The sequence below is a fragment of the Oncorhynchus clarkii genome, chromosome 6, assembly GCF_045791955.1.
Source record: "Oncorhynchus clarkii lewisi isolate Uvic-CL-2024 chromosome 6, UVic_Ocla_1.0, whole genome shotgun sequence".
Classification (NCBI taxonomy): domain Eukaryota; kingdom Metazoa; phylum Chordata; class Actinopteri; order Salmoniformes; family Salmonidae; genus Oncorhynchus; species Oncorhynchus clarkii.
This window is the reverse complement of record NC_092152.1, coordinates 40,869,742-40,887,923: the sequence shown is the minus strand read 5'-3', so window position 1 is coordinate 40,887,923 and position 18,182 is coordinate 40,869,742. Positions and strand designations below refer to the sequence as shown.

Below are 18,182 nucleotides of genomic sequence, written 5' to 3'. Positions count from 1 at the left end.
AAACAAACTGACGCCTCGAACAATAACAGCCCAGAGCTTGACTAGTCAAATCCCTTCACCTCTGCAACATATTGACTTAATTTGCAATGCTAAACATGCTTTCAGGGCACAGAGAATAACAACAGCTTCCAGTATGGTCTTCCTTGGTGTGACCTTGGGAGACCGAACACGTCTCTGCCTCTTCAGGAAAGGATATTCTTCTCGGCTTCTCTTCGCCGTTTATGGCCCATTAAATACCTAATACCTTAATAATACCGCAAATTACTGCTCCGTTTAGTGGAATTAACTCCTCTCTCCTGGCATCCTCACTCTAAATAAATACAAATATTTACCCATCTTTCCTACAGGCCAGAAATATCAGTATCAATATCTTTTCCCCCTGGAGTAAGATTTTGATGTTTGCATTTAAAAAAAACTACTTTTTTTTAACTAGGCAAGTCATTTAAGAACAAATTCTTATTTACAATGGCGGCCTACCGGGGAACAGTGGGTTAACTGCCTTGTTCTGGGGCAGAACGACAGATTTGGTCAGCTCGGGGATTCGATCCAGCAACCTTTTGGTTACAAGAAACAACGCCTCCCATTGTTTGATGTAGTTATTCGCAGTAGACGTTGTAATTCTCCGTGTGTGTGTGTGTGCACGTGGCTATAGATATTGATTGTAAGGTCACAGGGGGAGAGGGTACTGCTAAATCACCATAGAGAATAAGCGAGCACCTGTGCTGTAATGTGCTTACTCTTTATTACACAGAGATAAACACGATCCATACAGACCCTGTCCGGATAATTATGTTAACACAGACCAATTCATCAGTGAGTGGTCTCTAAGGTCCCTCCATACTCTTCCACACATTCACTACATACATATTCATCTTCATTAAACAACTACAGCATAGCGCCACGACCAAGTCCGACATGATCTCTTTGGAAGAGAAATATTATGAAGCATATCCACCCACCCATCTCTGTAATGATGTGGGTCCGTATAGACCACTTCATCAGTGGGATCTGACCGTCTCTTAGCTCCGACACAGGACTGACTCTTGTTTGTTAGGACATAAGGACGTTACACTGGATGTTCCCTCCCCCCCTCATGCACCAGCCCACGCGGAACAGGGGCGGCCCGAATGCCCGCACACACTGGGCCTACGGGGGCAGTGGCTTACGGACACGCTCTCCTCTGGACACTGTTAAATTGGTCATCCTCTGACCTGGACACCGGTGGCCTGGTGTCACGTGTGGGTGTTTGTGTGTTCCACAGTATTTTAGGGAGAGCGGGCACACCGCTCTTTCTTGTCCTTCACCTCCGTTGCGTGACAATTCACGCACACACAGGGGGTTCGCACATGAACACGGTAGACGTGTCTACTCATCAGCTTACCTTGTCACACCTCATGAGGCCCAGGTATCGTAGTGACTTGCTGCTTCTGGCGATCTGCGTAGCTCCCTGGTCAGTGATCTCTTTACACCAGCCTGCATCCACTGTCTCTATGGTGCTGCTGTACTGGCCAATCGCTATCAGAGCTATGGAGACAGAGAGGAAAGAAAGGTCATGTACGGGATGAGAGAGAGAGAGAAGAGAGAGAGAGAGAGAAAGAGAGAGAGAGCGAAGAGAGAGAGAGAAGAGAGAAGAGAGAGAGAGAAGAGAGAGGGGAGAGAGAGAGAGAGAGAAGAGAGAGGGAGAGGGGAGAGAGAGAAGAGAGAGAGAGGAGAGAGAAGAGAGAGAAGAGAGGAGAGAGAGAGGAGAGAGAGGAGAGAGAGAGAGAGAGAGAGAGAGGAGAGAGAGAGGAGAGAGAGAGGAGTGAAGAGAGAGAGAAGAGAGTGAAGAGAGAGAGAGAAGAGGGGAGAGAGAGAGAAGAGAGAAGAGAGAGGGGAGAGAGAGAGATGAGAGGAGAGAGAGAGAAGAGAGTGAAGAGAGAGAGAGAGAGAGAGAGAGAGAGAGAGAGAGAGGAGAGAGAGGAGAGAGGGGAGAGAGGGGAGAGAGAGGAGAGAGAGAGAGAGAGAGAGAGAGAGAGAGAGAGAGAGAGAGAGAGAGAGAGAGAGAGAGAGAGAGAGAGAATGCATAAACAGCCCGCTGGTTTGATGACCTGTGTGACTGTCACAAACACACACACTGTTCCATTGTTTAGACAGAGTGCACCCACACACATTTACATTTGAGTCATTTAGCAGACGGCTCTCATCCAGAGTGACTTACAGGAGGAATTAGGGTTCAGTGCCTCGCTCAAGGCCACGTCGACAGATTTTCCACCTTGTCAAATCGGGCAAACAAACCAGCGACCTTTACCGGCCCAACACTCTTAACCGCTAGGCTACCTGCCGCCCAAACACACACATACATGATCACACGGCGCTGGCAGGGTGCCCCACCCTGGCACACTGTCCTTCCCCTGGCAGCGCTGTGACACATGCCAGCGCTCTAATGGATTAGTACGGCAGCAGTCTAAACAAATGTGTGTGTGTATGTGACAAGGCTGACAAGCTAAGCACAGAGTGCCAAAGTAAAGAGGGGACATCATGCCAGAGGAAACAACCACTGTCTGTCAGTGCGTGATCGCATGGATCCGTGTTTGTGTGTGGGTGTGTGTGTGTGTGTGTGTGTCTCTGCATGTTACTGTGTTCGTAGTGAAACGCCGACCTCTCATTTCAGTCCATGGCACTTTTTTGTTGTTGCTTCGTAGCAGTACAAGGTGAATCGTTTCCGTGTTTCTGGAAACAAACACGTACGCACAATCAAATCTGTCGACACGTCAAACGCTGGGCAGACGGACGAGCGGAACGCTACTCTGTGATCGATTCAAATGAGACTCGATTTTCTTCTCTACACACTCACACCTTCACTAATGAGTGGAGGATGAGAGGAGGGTGAAAGGGATGAGAGTAGGGTGAAAGGGATGACAGAAGAGGTGAAAGGCAAAGTCATGCTCTCTCATGTACTTAACCGCCATGTTGTTTTCCCTGAAAAAAAAAGCTAACTTCAAATCTATTTAACGAGTAGCATGAGAGACCTCAGGTCTTGCCTTCAAAAGATGAACCCAGGCAGCCTAAATATATGTGAGGTTAAATATAGTGTAGGGTTATAATTGCCCCTGGAAGTGGAGCATGAGGTCAGGTGCTGGTCAGGTCAGAGTGTGAGGATGAGACAGACTCAATGAAATCGGCGGACTTGTATTTCAACCAAACTGCTCTCCGTCAATGCACTAACAGCGTCAATACCTTTAGACACACACACACACACACACACACAAACACACACACACACACACACACACACACACACACACACACACACAGAGAGACACACACACACGGAGAGACACATACACACACACACACACACACACACACACGCAGAAAGGCATGCCCTCATATCGACCTTTCCATTTCAGACATATTTAGCATACGTGACCTGAAATACACCATCAGCCCAGGGTGTGAGTCAAGGTATCAGATTTAGGGGTCGATTCCAGTCACAGTGTATTATGAATGCATTATAATCACCTGCATATGTATAGACTGTTACAAAGAGCCACACACATGTACTATACACATACTAAATACAGGGCAGGTGGTCCGAAGCACCGCGTCATTAATTACACTCACCCCTGAGAGAGGGCCCGAGCAGAGATCTGTGCGTGAAAGAGAGGCCGACCGGACAGAGGCAGGGGCCAGAGAGAGACGCTCGCCCCTGAGAGAGGGCCCGAGCAGAGATCTGTGCGTGAAAGAGAGACCGACCGGACAGAGGCAGGGGCCAGAGAGAGACGCTCGCCCCTGAGAGAGGGGCCGAGCAGACAGAGGCAGGGGCCAGAGAGCTAAAGAGCTTCCCGTACTCTCCTCGCCACCTCCCACTCGCCTTGTCTGTTCCCAGCAGGAGGACCTAAAACCACATCAGTTGTCCTCCTTTGATGTTTGAACACATTCTGACTACTACTCGCTCTCTCTAGGGAGGAGGGGGAGGGTAAAGTCTGGTCAGAAGGGCTTGGGAAAGTGATGGGGGGGGGCTTCATTTAAATCTGACCAGACAAAAGTTTGTGTCTTCAGAAACACACCCCTGTTGCCGTAGCATCGCCTCATATATATACTCTCCCAACCCGGCTGATTTCCCGGTGATTAATATCCTGTTATTTTTTGTTGCTCAGAAAACATGGGGGGGGGGGGGGGGGGGGCAAATTGAAGCATGAAAAAGTTGCTCCGCCATTCCTTGACTGCAGTGTGACTCTACTCTTCTACATACAGTGGTCCCCCCACTGCGAACACATCCGCACTATAGGAAGGCCTAAAGCAAACGCTCACACTACCACATGATATGACACACATAAAACGGGGCCTTATCCATATGACATGAATGGAGAACATCTTAAGTCAGATCCTGTTCAGAGTGGAGACTGTCACCCAGGAGACGTCGTGGATCAGACAGACCGCTCATACTGTCCTCATACTGTCCTCATACTGTTCTCATACTGTCCTCATACTGTCCTCATACTGTTCTCATATTGTCCTCATACTGTCCTCATACTGTCCTCATACTGTCCTCATACTGTCCTCATATTGTTCTCATATTGTTCTCATACTGTCCTCATACTGTCCTCATACTGTTCTCATACTGTCCTCATACTGTCCTCCCCCCGCAGACGTTTCCCCTCAACAATAACTTCTGTACTGGTCTATAGTAACCCGGAAGGTTGCTGGATTGAATCCCTGAGCTGACAAGGTGAATCATTTTTTACAAATCTGGCGTTCTGCCCCTGAGCAAGGCAGTTAAACCCACTGTTCCCCGGGAGCCTTGACATGGATGTTGATTAAAAGGCAGCCCCCCCGCACCTCTCGGATTCAGAGGGGTCAGGCTAAATACGGAAGACACATTTCAGTTGAACGCATTCAGTTGTACAACTAGGTATCCCCCTTTCCCTTTCCCTACTGCAGGTAGCCTATCGGTTAAGAGCGTCGGGCCCGCAACAATAAGGTTGCCGGTCCGAATCCCCGCGCCGACTCTGTGAAAAATCTCACCATGTGCCCTTGTGCAAGGCACCTAAACCTAATTACGCCAGTACGTCGCTCTGGATAAGAGCGATATGCTAAATGACTAAAAAAGGAAATACATTTTCATCCTCCGTCTAGGGGACAGTCTGAGACAGCATCTACTACAACCTGCCATTGGAAACCATTGGCCACGGCCTTTTACACAAGAGGAGCACTGATTCCACCAGAATGCATTGTATGTAGACGGCCATATTATACCCCCCCCCCCCAAATATCCTGGGACTGTGAAAGCAAACCCTGATAAATACACGACCCATCTGAGATGCTCTCTTACCCTGCACTAGGTTGCACTGTGAATCCACGAGTGTGCATCTGTATCTGTGTGCCTCTGTCCAGCGATGATGCTTGGCTATAGATAACCACGAGTGGCTGATGCATGGCTTTTATTATTCATGTTAACGGCGAGAGTTGATTTGGTCCTGGGTGAAAAATGCTCGACTCTTTTTTGTGTGCCCTGAGGCGACTGTACACACTGACTGTATGGAGAGAGAGATAGAAAACTGCAGATAAGATCAACTGGCCCTGCCACACAGGGTTCAGAGAAGCAAAGCAACACAAATACACACACACACACACACACACAAACCAAGACAGATACACCCGGGCCTCATCTCTCGGAACACAAATCCAATAAGGAACGGGAACTCAAACAAATGCGTCTGTGCCACTATTACTCACACACATACAGAGGTAATGTAACACACGCACACACACACGCAGCCACACCGACAAGCGCACAGACACACAGTACACACGGACCAACAATTTCATTAGACATTGTTTTTTTTTCTTCCCCTAGATGGATGATTCTGTCAAAAGACAAAACCTGGATATTCTTCTGTTCTCATTAGGAAGATAACCGGCCTGTCTTAACGGAACGTACACACAGAATGATCGTTCATGTAAAGGGGAGAGGAACACAGGTCCACGCATACACAAAGTCACACACATACATGCACTAACGCACGCAAGCAACACGAGACACACAAATGCAAAAGACTGGTTCGGAGAATTCAGGGAGAATTCAATTCAATCCAATTCCTATTACAAAACAGCAAATGGCACATGATTACCGGGAAAATGTCCATTCAGGAAGCTGACAACTCTATTTCTGGGGAACCTTGCATGCTCAGTTAGTGCTAGACAGAGGATCACAGTATAGACCATGTGCTTCAAACTAAGAGGGCCAGTGACACACCCAGGAGAGTTTTAACCTTTGCTATTCCACAAAGAAGAAGACCAAGGATAATGACTTTACCCAGATGAACACCTAATTCCAAGAGAAGCCTTTCAATAGCGAAGGCACATCGACATTTAAAGAGGCAGTTGTTATTTTGGTCAGTGCAGGTACCCATGTTTCAATGGGGTTTCAATGGGCGACCATGCTTGGCGGCAACACATTCCATTAGGCTTCAATACCGTGGCATTCCTCTCTGGCCATATTCAGAGACAAGAGAACCGGGTCACCTGACACGTGCGCGCACACACAGGCTGAATCCCAAATCTCCCCCTCGGAGCCTCTCCCCTCATGCACACTACACACCCTCTCCCCTCACGCACAACACACCCCCTCTCCTCACGCACTACACATCCTCTCTCCTCACACACGACACACCCTCTCTCCTCACACACGACACACCCTCTCTCCTCACACACAACACACCCTCTCTCCTCACACACAACACACCCTCTCGCCTCACACACTACACACCCTCTCTCCTCACACACTACACACCCTCTTTCCTCAAACACTACACACCCTCTCCCCTCACACACTACACACCCTCTCTTCTCACACACTACACACCCTCTTTCCTCACACACTACACACCCTCTTTCCTCACACACTACACACCCTCTTTCCTCACACACTACACACCCTCTCTCCTCACACACTACACACAACACACCCTCTCACACACACTACACACCCTCTCTCCTCACACACTACACACCACACACCCTCTCCCCTCACACACTACACACCCTCTTTCCTCACACACTACACACCCTCTCTCCTCACACACTACAAACCCTCTCTCCTCACACACTACACACCCTCTCTCCTCACACACTACACACCCTTTCTCCTCACACACACGACACACCCTCTCTCCTCACACACGACACATCCTCTCTCCTCACACACGACACACCCTCTCTCCTCACACACTACACACCCTCTCTCCTCACACACTACACACCCTCTCCCCTCACGCACACTACACACCCTCTCCCCTCACACACACTACACACCCTCTCTCCTCACACACTACACACCCTCTCCCCTCACACATTACACACCCTCTCTCCTCACACACTACACACCCTCTCTCCTCACACACTACACACCCTCTCTCCTCACAGATAACATACCCTCTCTCCTCACACACAACACACCCTCTCGCCTCACACACTACACACCCTCTCTCCTCACACACTACACACACTCTCCCCTCACACACAACACACCCTCTCACACACACTACACACCCTCCACACCCTCTCTCCTCACACACTACACACCCTCTCTCCTCACACACTACACACCCTCTCTCCTCACGCACACTACACACCCTCTCTCTTCACACACTACACACCCTCTCTCCTCACACACTACACACCCTCTCTCCTCACACACGATCTCTCCCTCACACACGACACACCCTCTCTCCTCACACACAACACACCCTCTCCCCTCACACACTACCCACCCTCTCCCCTCACACACTACACACCCTCTCTCCTCACACATAACACACCCTCTCTCCTCACACACTACACACCCTCTCTCCTCACACACTACACACCTTCTCCCCTCACGCACACTACACACCAACTCCCCTCACGCACACTACACACCCTCTCTCCTCACACACTACACACCCTCTCCCCTCACACATTACACATCCTCTCTCCTCACACACTACACAACCTCTCTCCTCACACACTACACAACCTCTCTCCTCACACACAACACACCCTCTCGCCTCACACACTACACACCCTCTCTCCTCACACACTACACACCCTCTCTCCTCACACAGAACACACCCTCTCTCCTCACACAGAACACACCCTCTCTCCTCACACACAACACACCCTCTCTCCTCACACACTACACACCCTCTCTCCTCACACACTACACACCCTCTCTCCTCACACACTACACACCCTCTCTCTTCACACACTACACACCCTCTCTCTTCACACACTACACACCCTCTCTCTTCACACACTACACACCCTCTCTCCTCACACACGACACACCATCTCTCCCTCACACACAATACACCCTCTCTCCTCACACACAACACACCCTCTCTCCTCACACACGACACACCCTCTCCTCACACACAACACACCCTCTCTCCTCACACACTACACACCCTCTCTCCTCACACACTACACACCCTCTCTCTTCACACACTACACACCCTCTCTCTTCACACACTACACACCCTCTCACACACACTACACACCCTCTCTCACACACTACACACCCTCTCTCCTCACACACTACACACCCTCTCTCCTCACACACTACACACCCTCTCTCCTCACACACTACACACCCTCTCTCCTCACACACTACACACCCTCTCTCTTCACACACTACACACCCTCTCTCCTCACACACTACACACCCTCTCTCCTCACACACTACACACCCTCTCTCCTCACACACTACACACCATCTCTCTCCTCACACACGACACACCATCTCTCCCTCACACACGACACACCCTCTCTCCTCACACACAACACACCCTCTCTCCTCACACACTACACACCCTCTCCCCTCACGCACACTACACACCCTCTCTCCTCACACACTACCCACCCTCTCCCCTCACACACTACACACCCTCTCTCCTCACACACGACACACCCTCTCTCCTCACACACGACACACCCTCTCTCCTCACGCACACTACACACCCTCTCCCCTCACGCACACTACACACCCTCTCCCCTCACGCACACTACACACCCTCTCCCCTCACACACTACCCACCCTCTCCCCTCACACACTACACATCCTCTCTCCTCACACACTACACACCCTCTCTCCTCACACACTACACACCCTCTCTCCTCACACACTACACACCCTCTCTCCTCACACACTACACACCGTCTCTCCTCACACACTACACACCATCTCTCCTCACACACTACACACCCTCTCCCCTCACACACTACCCACCCTCTCTCACACTCTCTCTCCTCACACACTACACACCCTCTCTCCTCACACACTACACACCCTCTCTCCTCACACACACTACACACCCTCTCTCACACACTACACACCCTCTCTCCTCACACACTACACACCCTCTCTCCTCACACACTACACACCCTCTCTCCTCACACACTACACACCCTCTCTCCTCACACACACAACACACCCTCTCTCCTCACACACTACACATCCTCTCTCCTCACACACACTACACACCCTCTCTCCTCACACACACTACACACCCTCTCTCCTCACACACACTACACACCCTCTCTCTTCACACACGACACACCCTCTCTCCTCACGCACACTACACACCCTCTCCCCTCACGCACACTACACACCCTCTCCCCTCACGCACACTACACACCCTCTCCCCTCACACACTACCCACCCTCTCCCCTCACACACTACACATCCTCTCTCCTCACACACTACACACCCTCTCTCCTCACACACTACACACCCTCTCTCCTCACACACTACACACCCTCTCTCCTCACACACTACACATTGTCTCTCCTCACACACTACACACCCTCTCTCCTCACACACTACACACCCTCTCCCCTCACACACTACCCACCCTCTCTCACACTCTCTCTCCTCACACACTACACACCCTCTCTCCTCACACACTACACACCCTCTCTCCTCACACACACTACACACCCTCTCTCACACACTACACACCCTCTCTCCTCACACACTACACACCCTCTCTCCTCACACACTACACACCCTCTCTCCTCACACACTACACACCCTCTCTCCTCACACACACAACACACCCTCTCTCCTCACACACTACACATCCTCTCTCCTCACACACACTACACACCCTCTCTCCTCACACACACTACACACCCTCTCTCCTCACACACACTACACACCCTCTCTCTTCACATTCGACACACCCTCTCTCCTCACACACAACACACCCTCTCTCCTCACACACGACACACCCTCTCTCCTCACACACTACACACCCTCTCTCACACACTACACACCCTCTCTCACACACTACACACCCTCTCTCCTCACACACTACACAGACACACTTCACAAAGGACAGATCATAGGAGCTGGAAATGGTCTTTCCTGTCTGAGAAAAATAAGTATTAATCAAGAAAAAGACTACCCGCCGCCAGTGTGTGTGTGTGTGTGTGTGTGTACGCACGAGTGTGTGTGCACATTCATGCGTCCTTTGGTGTGCACTGTGCAGTGTGTGTAAAGACGAGGAACTAGGTGAGAAGTAGAAAGGAGAGATCAATTGAGACTTAACATACACACTGGATTTCAACCATTTTAAACACATGACAGAAATGGTATCTCTCGAAGCTACAACTGACTATTCCAGCGTAGAGAACCACATAGCACATTGACCTTCTGCTTTCTCTCTCATGTCATCAGCTAATGGGGATCCTAATAAAATTCAAAATTCAAATTCTCTTCCACTTTCTATTGCTCTGTAAACCATGGCGTCAGCTAATGGGGATCCTAATAAAATTCAAAATTCAAATTCTCTTCCACTTTCTATCGCTCTGTATACCATGGCGTCAGCTAATGGGGATGTTAATAAAATTCAAAATTCTCTTCCACTTTATATCGCTCTGTATACCATGGCGTCAGCTAATGGGGATCCTAATAAAATTCAAAATTCAAATTCTTGTAATGGGGATCTTAATAAAATTCTAAATTCAAATTGCCCCCCCCTAGATTTAGCCGGCTACCATTTTTATGAGCAGGAGGTCAAGCAGTGGTCAACCTTGTAACCATTCTGTGAGACTCTGTGGGACTAGGGAGTGCACTTAAAAGTATAAACTTAATCAGTTTAGTCCTCTTTCTATCTGACCTAGCAGTCAGGGGTTAACCATTCTTTACTGGCATATCAGATGGAATATTCAAACATGCGCACACACATAAGTCCCTTATTTCATTATTTACAGGCATATTAGATATGGAATCCACTTATTTCATTATCCTAAATAACGGTAGGTAATTACCTGAGAGCTCTGAACCCATTCCCCTGCCTGCCGTAACCCTACACAACATCCTAACCACTGACTCTGATTAAGATAGAAAGGCTACTAAGGACATTACGTGATAACTTGAAGATTTACTGGGATGCTGTGTGTGTGTGTGTGTGTGTGTGTGTGTGTGTGTGTGTGTGTGTGTGTGTGTGTGTGTGTGTGTGTGTAGTGTGTGTGTGTGTGCGTGTATATATATATATAGCTGATGTATTCCAGAGAGTCTAACTGTCATGTCTACTCTAAAGCAGCTCTAGTCTGCCCTTTGTGTCGCGTCTAAAGTATTCCCCCTCCCTAGGCCGCAGCGTGATCAAACCCCAGTGTAAAGGCCTTCTGGTTGCCTGGCTGTAACGCCATCCCAGACACACCCATCATTACTGCGCCAGAAGATACGTCTGGTCCAAAACCCTTTAGAACGGGACTGGGTATGTCTTCGTGATTCTGGCTCGGCGTGTGACCGAGTTAGATGGTACTGTGGGCTCAAACCTGCACTATCGGCAGGAACATGCACACACTAAAGCCATTCAGTATGACGCGGACCACAATGTCTGTTGTAGCATTACGCTAGCCAGACTTCCCCCTGACGTAGTTATCGAGAAGAACGACCAGAAAGAGAACACGTTGTCGGTAAATAGGCCTAGAGACGACATGGCAACCCCCAGTTAACAGCCACAACTCAGCTAGCCCCCGAAAGCACCGTTACTCTAGTAACAGTTACCACGGCACCGCTGATTGACGTGTGAAGGAGGGACAGTCACGATCAAACGGGAGCGGGTCACCTGACTGGGGTCATGTACGGTAGAAACCAGGTTACTACAATCAATGTCATGTATAATAAATACCACACTGGAACGTTAAGTCTGCGTTTGAAAGTGACTTGGCACCGCTGGTGACCCCAGCAGTAACTGACCCCAGGTCAGTGGAGGACACTGTGTGAGAATGAAGACAATTTTTTTTATTTTTAACCCTTATTTACCAAGTAAGATTTACTAATCTGGTGATACTGGAAAAATAAAACATTGTCTGCTTTGAAGTAGAGGTCACGCAATGTACATTCTAATGGTGTTTTGTAGCTAAGCAGGGAACATTATACAAAGTCTGTGTGGGGAGAAAATCAACAGGATACCACAAGACTGGATATGTTTGAAACTATTTGTTTTCCTGTTTGTGGGAATAGGAGAGAGAAAGAGAGAGAGAGTGAGATCGAGAAATAGAGAAAGGGAGAGGTTTGTGTGAGGTGAGCTTTTACTGCCCTGACGTTTCAGTCAAACTGAATCAAATGAGCGGGAACAGAAATGCGCCAGGCACCAATATGTGGCTGAGCTGGAGAGGCACATAGAGAGGGGGAGCAGATTGAGTGTGACACCGAAGAGGGGGGGGGGGGGGGCAGTTTAGGAGGGACACGCTCAATCAAGGAAATTCATTAACTAGAGGGCAGGAAGAGGGCAGGAGCACACCCACTGGGTCAGCTGCTTTAAATTAGATCAGAGGCTGACGAAGAGAATGCCCTGCCCTCTCCCACTCTGCCAGTGTGTGTGCACCAATCACCATGCCCTGAGAAGCCCAACTAGCGAGGTCAATAAAAACAACTCTGATGTACTTTATGGCAGTGCATTTGAGACAAGAAAACACACACAGTGATTGAATTCCTGTGCGATAACCTTGTGGTGGAAGGTGGAGTTGTAAACATATTGTGTGTGTGTGTGTGTGTGTGTGTGTGTGTGTGTGTGTGTGAGAGAGCGAGAGAGAGCAAGTCTCTCTTAAGAGATGAGCGAGATGTGACCTAAGAGAGGTGACTTTAAAGTGGAGCATATTTTCTCCTGGAACATTGGCAAACGTACCAAAGTGTGTGTGTTCGTCCAAGGTATTTCTTATTTATTTTGGGTATTTTTTTCTCTCCTCCGTTTATTTTTTTATTATTTAATTTTTTTATCCCCCTTTTTCGTAGTATTTTTCGTCCTCCGAAACACAACCCAACCAAGCCGCACTGCTTCTTAACACAGCGCCTATCCAACCCAGAAGCCAGCCGCACCAATGTGTCGGAGGAAACACCGTGCACCTGGCGACCTTGGTTAGCGTGCACTACGCTCAGCCCGCCACAGGAGTCGCTGGTGCGCGATGAGACAAGGATATCCCTACCGGCCAAACCCTCCCTAACCCGGACGACGCTATGCCAATTGTGCGTTGCCCCACGGACCTCCCGGTCACGGGCGGCTGCGACAGAGCCTGGGCGCGAACCCAGAGTCTCTGGTGGCACAGCTTGCGCTGCGATGCAGTGCCCTAGAACACTGCGCCACCTGGGAGGCCCCTTATGAGCTAATGGATACCCATTAGCTGTTGCGAAAGCAGCAGCTACTCTTCCTGGGGTCCACACAAAACACAAAACACAATACAGAACATTAATAGACAAGAACAGCTCAAGGACAGAACTACAACAATTGAACTCCATAAATAAATCCATCACTTTTGTTCTGCCCACTTGTTAAAAACAAACACTGCTACCCTGAACGATGGCTGAGGTGCAGGAACAGTTGTCGATACACAGACACTATTGAGCCCTAAAGCACAGATAGATGGGACATGGTGAGTTGTATCTGTGCTGTCCAAATGAAAGAGGGGGGTTTTAATAGGGTATTAAAAAGGATGGTCTTTGTCCTCCCTCTGTGTGTGTCTCGTTCTCTCTCTTTCTCTCTGACATCAGCACTTTGTCATGTCAGACAACATTAGGATCCACAGGAACTGCATCTTTGAAGTTAAACTGGGGGAAAATATCCTAAGTATAGGCCCTGGCTCCAGATATGTGTGGCTGCCATCTCAGATCTGTGTGTAAGATGAAAAGCACCAGCCTGTTGCAATATGCTCTATCATACTATGGCTCTACAGTTTCATATGGATCTCTTTCAGAATAGTACATCAGGGTTTGGTGAAAACACCCCCAGACACAAAGCGCTGAGTAGTGACCTTCATGTCTCTACATAGACTCTGGCTCACAACACAAAGTGTGTGTGTGTGTGTGTGTGTGTGTGTGCGCGAGCATCTGCATGTGTGGGCGTGCATGACACAGAGAGATACACCAGACGAGGGATTAGAAAAGAAAACAAGTGGTTCTCCAGGAGAGCAGAGAGATGATGTTTGACAGAGAGAGGCTGTGAAGCGTGGCTGTGTTCAATGCTTATGGATTTGGGCTAATCCACTAGCGTAGAGAAAACGTCTTAAGGGTAATTACACGCTCTGATCTCATCCAGAGATCCCCAAAACAAGCTGCTCTTACATACTGTATGCTGGTTACGCTTGTTAAGGTCGTTAGGTATTACATATGGTTGGCATAGTCAGATAGAGTAGCCTAAGTGGAAAATCCCTACTGGAAGGTACTGTAACATAGACTACTGTTAAGAGGTTAACCAAGGTGGTAAATTAAAAATAAATCAAATATGCCCAATTTCCTTTGAAAGAGGCGGCAGGTAGCCTAGCGGTTAAGAGCGTTGGGCCAGTAACCGAAAGGCCACGGGGGGGGGGGGATCTGCCGATGTGCCCGTGAGCAAGGCACTTAACCCTAAATGCACCTGTAAGTCACTTTGGATAGGCTTGTCAAATTCGGCTTCAGACTCCTGTCACCAGTCGCCACCACTTCCTATCAATGTGCTGCAGTCGCAGAGAAGACGGGCCAAACTCCTCCCTGCACCGTTGATCGTAAAGCAGCATCACCTGTCCTTGACCCTTGTTAACACAGTGTGTGTGTGTGTGATAACACACACACTATATCTCTCCTGTCCCCCGTCGTAAAGTTGGACCCCTATCCCTGTCCCTGACCCCGGTGGTTAAATAGTGTGTAACCAATGGAATGCCTCTCTTTTTACCCATCTATTACCCATCCCCGCTAAACAACCACCCACACCGCCATACACCCACCAGGGTGGTCTCAGCCTAATTACAGAGGAGGACCTCCATTCCAGAATCACCTGATGACATCATGACAAGGACCTCCATTCCAGAATCACCTGATGACATCATGACAATGATTCCATTCCAGAATCACCTGATGACATCATGACAAGGATTCCATTCCAAAAGCGTGAAAAACCCAGCAGTGTTCCAGTTCTTGACACGCTCAAACCGGTGCCCCTGGCACCTACTACCATACCCTGTTCAAAGGCATTGAAATATTTTGTCTTGCCCATCCACCCTCGGAATGGAACACATACACAATCCACGTCTCTTTCTTTAACAGGTCTCCTCCCCTTCATCTACGTAGTTTGATGGATTGAAGGTGACATCAATATGGGATCATAGCTTTCACCTGGATTTGGCATTATATTAGGATCCCAAATTAGCTGCTGCCTGTGGTCCAAACAGGAAACACAACAATTAAAATACACAACATATATAAATATACACTACATGGCCAAAAGTATATTGACATCTGCTCATTGAACATCTCATTCCAAAACCATGGGCATTAATATGAATTTGGTCCCCCCTTTGCTGCTATAACAGCTTCCAATCTTCTGGGAAGGCTTTCCACTAGATGTTGGGACTTGTTTCCATACAGCCACAAGAGCATTGGTGAGATCGGGCACTGATGTTGGGCGATTAGGATTGGCTCACAGTTGGTGTTCCAATTCATCTCAAAGGTGTTCAATGGTGTTTAGGTCAGTGCTCTGTGCAGGCCAGTCAAGTTCTTCCACAACGATCTCGAAAAACCATTTCTGTATGGACCTCGCTTTGTGCACGAGGGTATTGTCATGCTGAAACAGGAAAGGGCTTTTCCCAAACTGTTGCCACAAAGTTGGATGCACAGAATCGTCTAGAATGACATTGTATGCTGTAGCGTTAACATTTTCAAGAAAGCAGACGATGCCTCATTTAGTAACAACAGTTTTTTTTAATTACATTTTTTTTTAAATGTCACCTTTATTCAACCAGGTAGGCTAGTTGAGAACAAGTTTTCATTTACAACTGCGACCTGGCCAAGATAAAGCAAAGCAGTGCGACACAAACAACAACACATGGAATAACAAACATAGTCAATAATACAATAGAAAAAGTATATATACAGTGTGTGCAAATAAGGTAGGATAAGGGAGGTAAGGCAATGAATAGGTCATAGTGGCTAAATAATTACAATATAGCAATTAAACACTGGAGTGATAAATGTGCAGATGATAAATGTGCAGTACGCAAGTCGAGATACTGGGGTGCAAAGGAGCAAAATAAATAAAATAAATAAAAGTATGGGGATGAGGTAGTTGGATGGGCTATGTGCAGGTGCAGTGATATGTGAGCTGCTCTGGCAGCGGGTGCTTAAAGCTAGTGAGGGAGATATGAGTCTCCAGCTTCAGTGATTTTTGCAGTTCATTCCAGTCATTGGCAGCAGAGAACTGGAAGGAAAGAAGGAGGAATTGGCTTTGGGGGTGACCAGTGAAATATACCTGCTGGAGCGCGTGCTACGGGTGGGTGCTGCTATGGTGACCAGTGAGCTGAGATAAGACGGGGCTTTACCTAGCAAAGACTTATAGATGACCTGGAGCCAGTGAGTTTGGCGACGAATATGAAGCGAGGGCCAGCCAACGAGAACATACAGGTTCGCAGTGGTGGGTAGTATATGGGGCCTTGGTGACAAAACGGATGGCACTGTGATAGACTGCATCCAATTTGCTGAGTAGAGTGTTGGAGGCTATTTTGTGAATGACATCACCAAAGTCAAGGATAGGTAGGACAGTCAGTTTTACGAGGGTATGTTTGGCAGCATGAGTGAAGGATGCTTTGCCTGTTCTAGATTCAATTTTGAATTGGAGATGCTTAATGTGAGTCTGGAAGGAGAGTTCTAACCGGACACCTAGGTATTTGTAGTTGTCCACATATTCTAAGTCAGAACCGTCCAGAGTAGTGATGCTGGATGTGCGGGCAGCGAATGGTTGAAGAGCATGCATTTAGTTTTACTTGCATTTAAGAGCAGTTGGAGGCCAAGGAAGGAGAGTTTTATGGCATTGGAGCTTGTCTGGAGGTTAGTTAACACAGTGTCCAAAGAAGGGCTAGAAGTATACAGAACGGTGTCGTCTGCGTAGAGGTGGATCAGAGAATCACCAGCAGTAAAAGTGACATCACTGATGTATACAGAGAAAAGAGTCGGCCCGAGGATGGAACCCTGTGGCACCCCCATAGAGACTGCCAGAGGTTTGGACAACAGTCTCTCCAATTTGACACACTTAACTGAGAAGTAGTTGGTGAACCAGTTGAGACAGTCATTTGAAAAACCAAGGCTGTTGAGTCTGCCGATAAGAATGTGGTGATTGACAGAGTCGAAAGCCTTGGTAGAGGTAGATGAATAGAGCTACACAGTATTGTCTCTTATCGATGGTGGTTATGATAACGTTTAGGACCTTGAGCGTGGCTGAGGTGCTCCCATGACCAGCTCGGAAACCAGATTGCATAGCGGAGAAGGTATGGTGGGATTCGAAATGGTCGGTGATCTGTTTCTTAACTTGGCTTTCGAAGACCTTAGAAAGGCAGGGTAGGATAGATATAGGTCTGTAGCAGTTTGAGTCTAGAGTGTATCCCCCATTGAAGAGGGGGATGACCGCGGCAGCTTTCCAATCTTTGGGGATCTCAGATGACACGAAAGAGAAGTTGAACAGGCTAGTAATAGGGGTTGCAACAATTTTGGCGGATAATTTTAGAAAAAGAGGGTCCAGAGTGTCTAGCCCGGCTGATATGTAGGGGTCCAGATTTTGCAGTTCTTTCAGAACATCAGCTATCTGGATTTGGGTGAAGGAGAAATGGGGAGGCTTGGGAAAGGCTTGGGGGCGTAGGGCTGTTGACCAGGGTAGGGGTAGCCAGGTGGAAAGCATGGCCAGCCGTAGAAT

General features: G+C 48.4%; 1 protein-coding gene across 3 annotated transcripts in view; it reads right to left on the bottom strand.

The window, feature by feature from the left end:
* The window catches only part of LOC139411167 (F-box and leucine-rich repeat protein 17), a 303,569-nt gene that overhangs the window by 26,314 nt on the left and 259,073 nt on the right, over positions 1–18,182 (bottom strand). For all 3 annotated transcript variants that reach the window (XM_071157074.1, XM_071157075.1, XM_071157076.1), the window contains one exon: positions 1,382–1,524. In XM_071157074.1, coding sequence (XP_071013175.1) covers positions 1,382–1,524 — 143 coding nt within the window. The remainder of the gene's footprint in view (positions 1–1,381; positions 1,525–18,182) is intronic.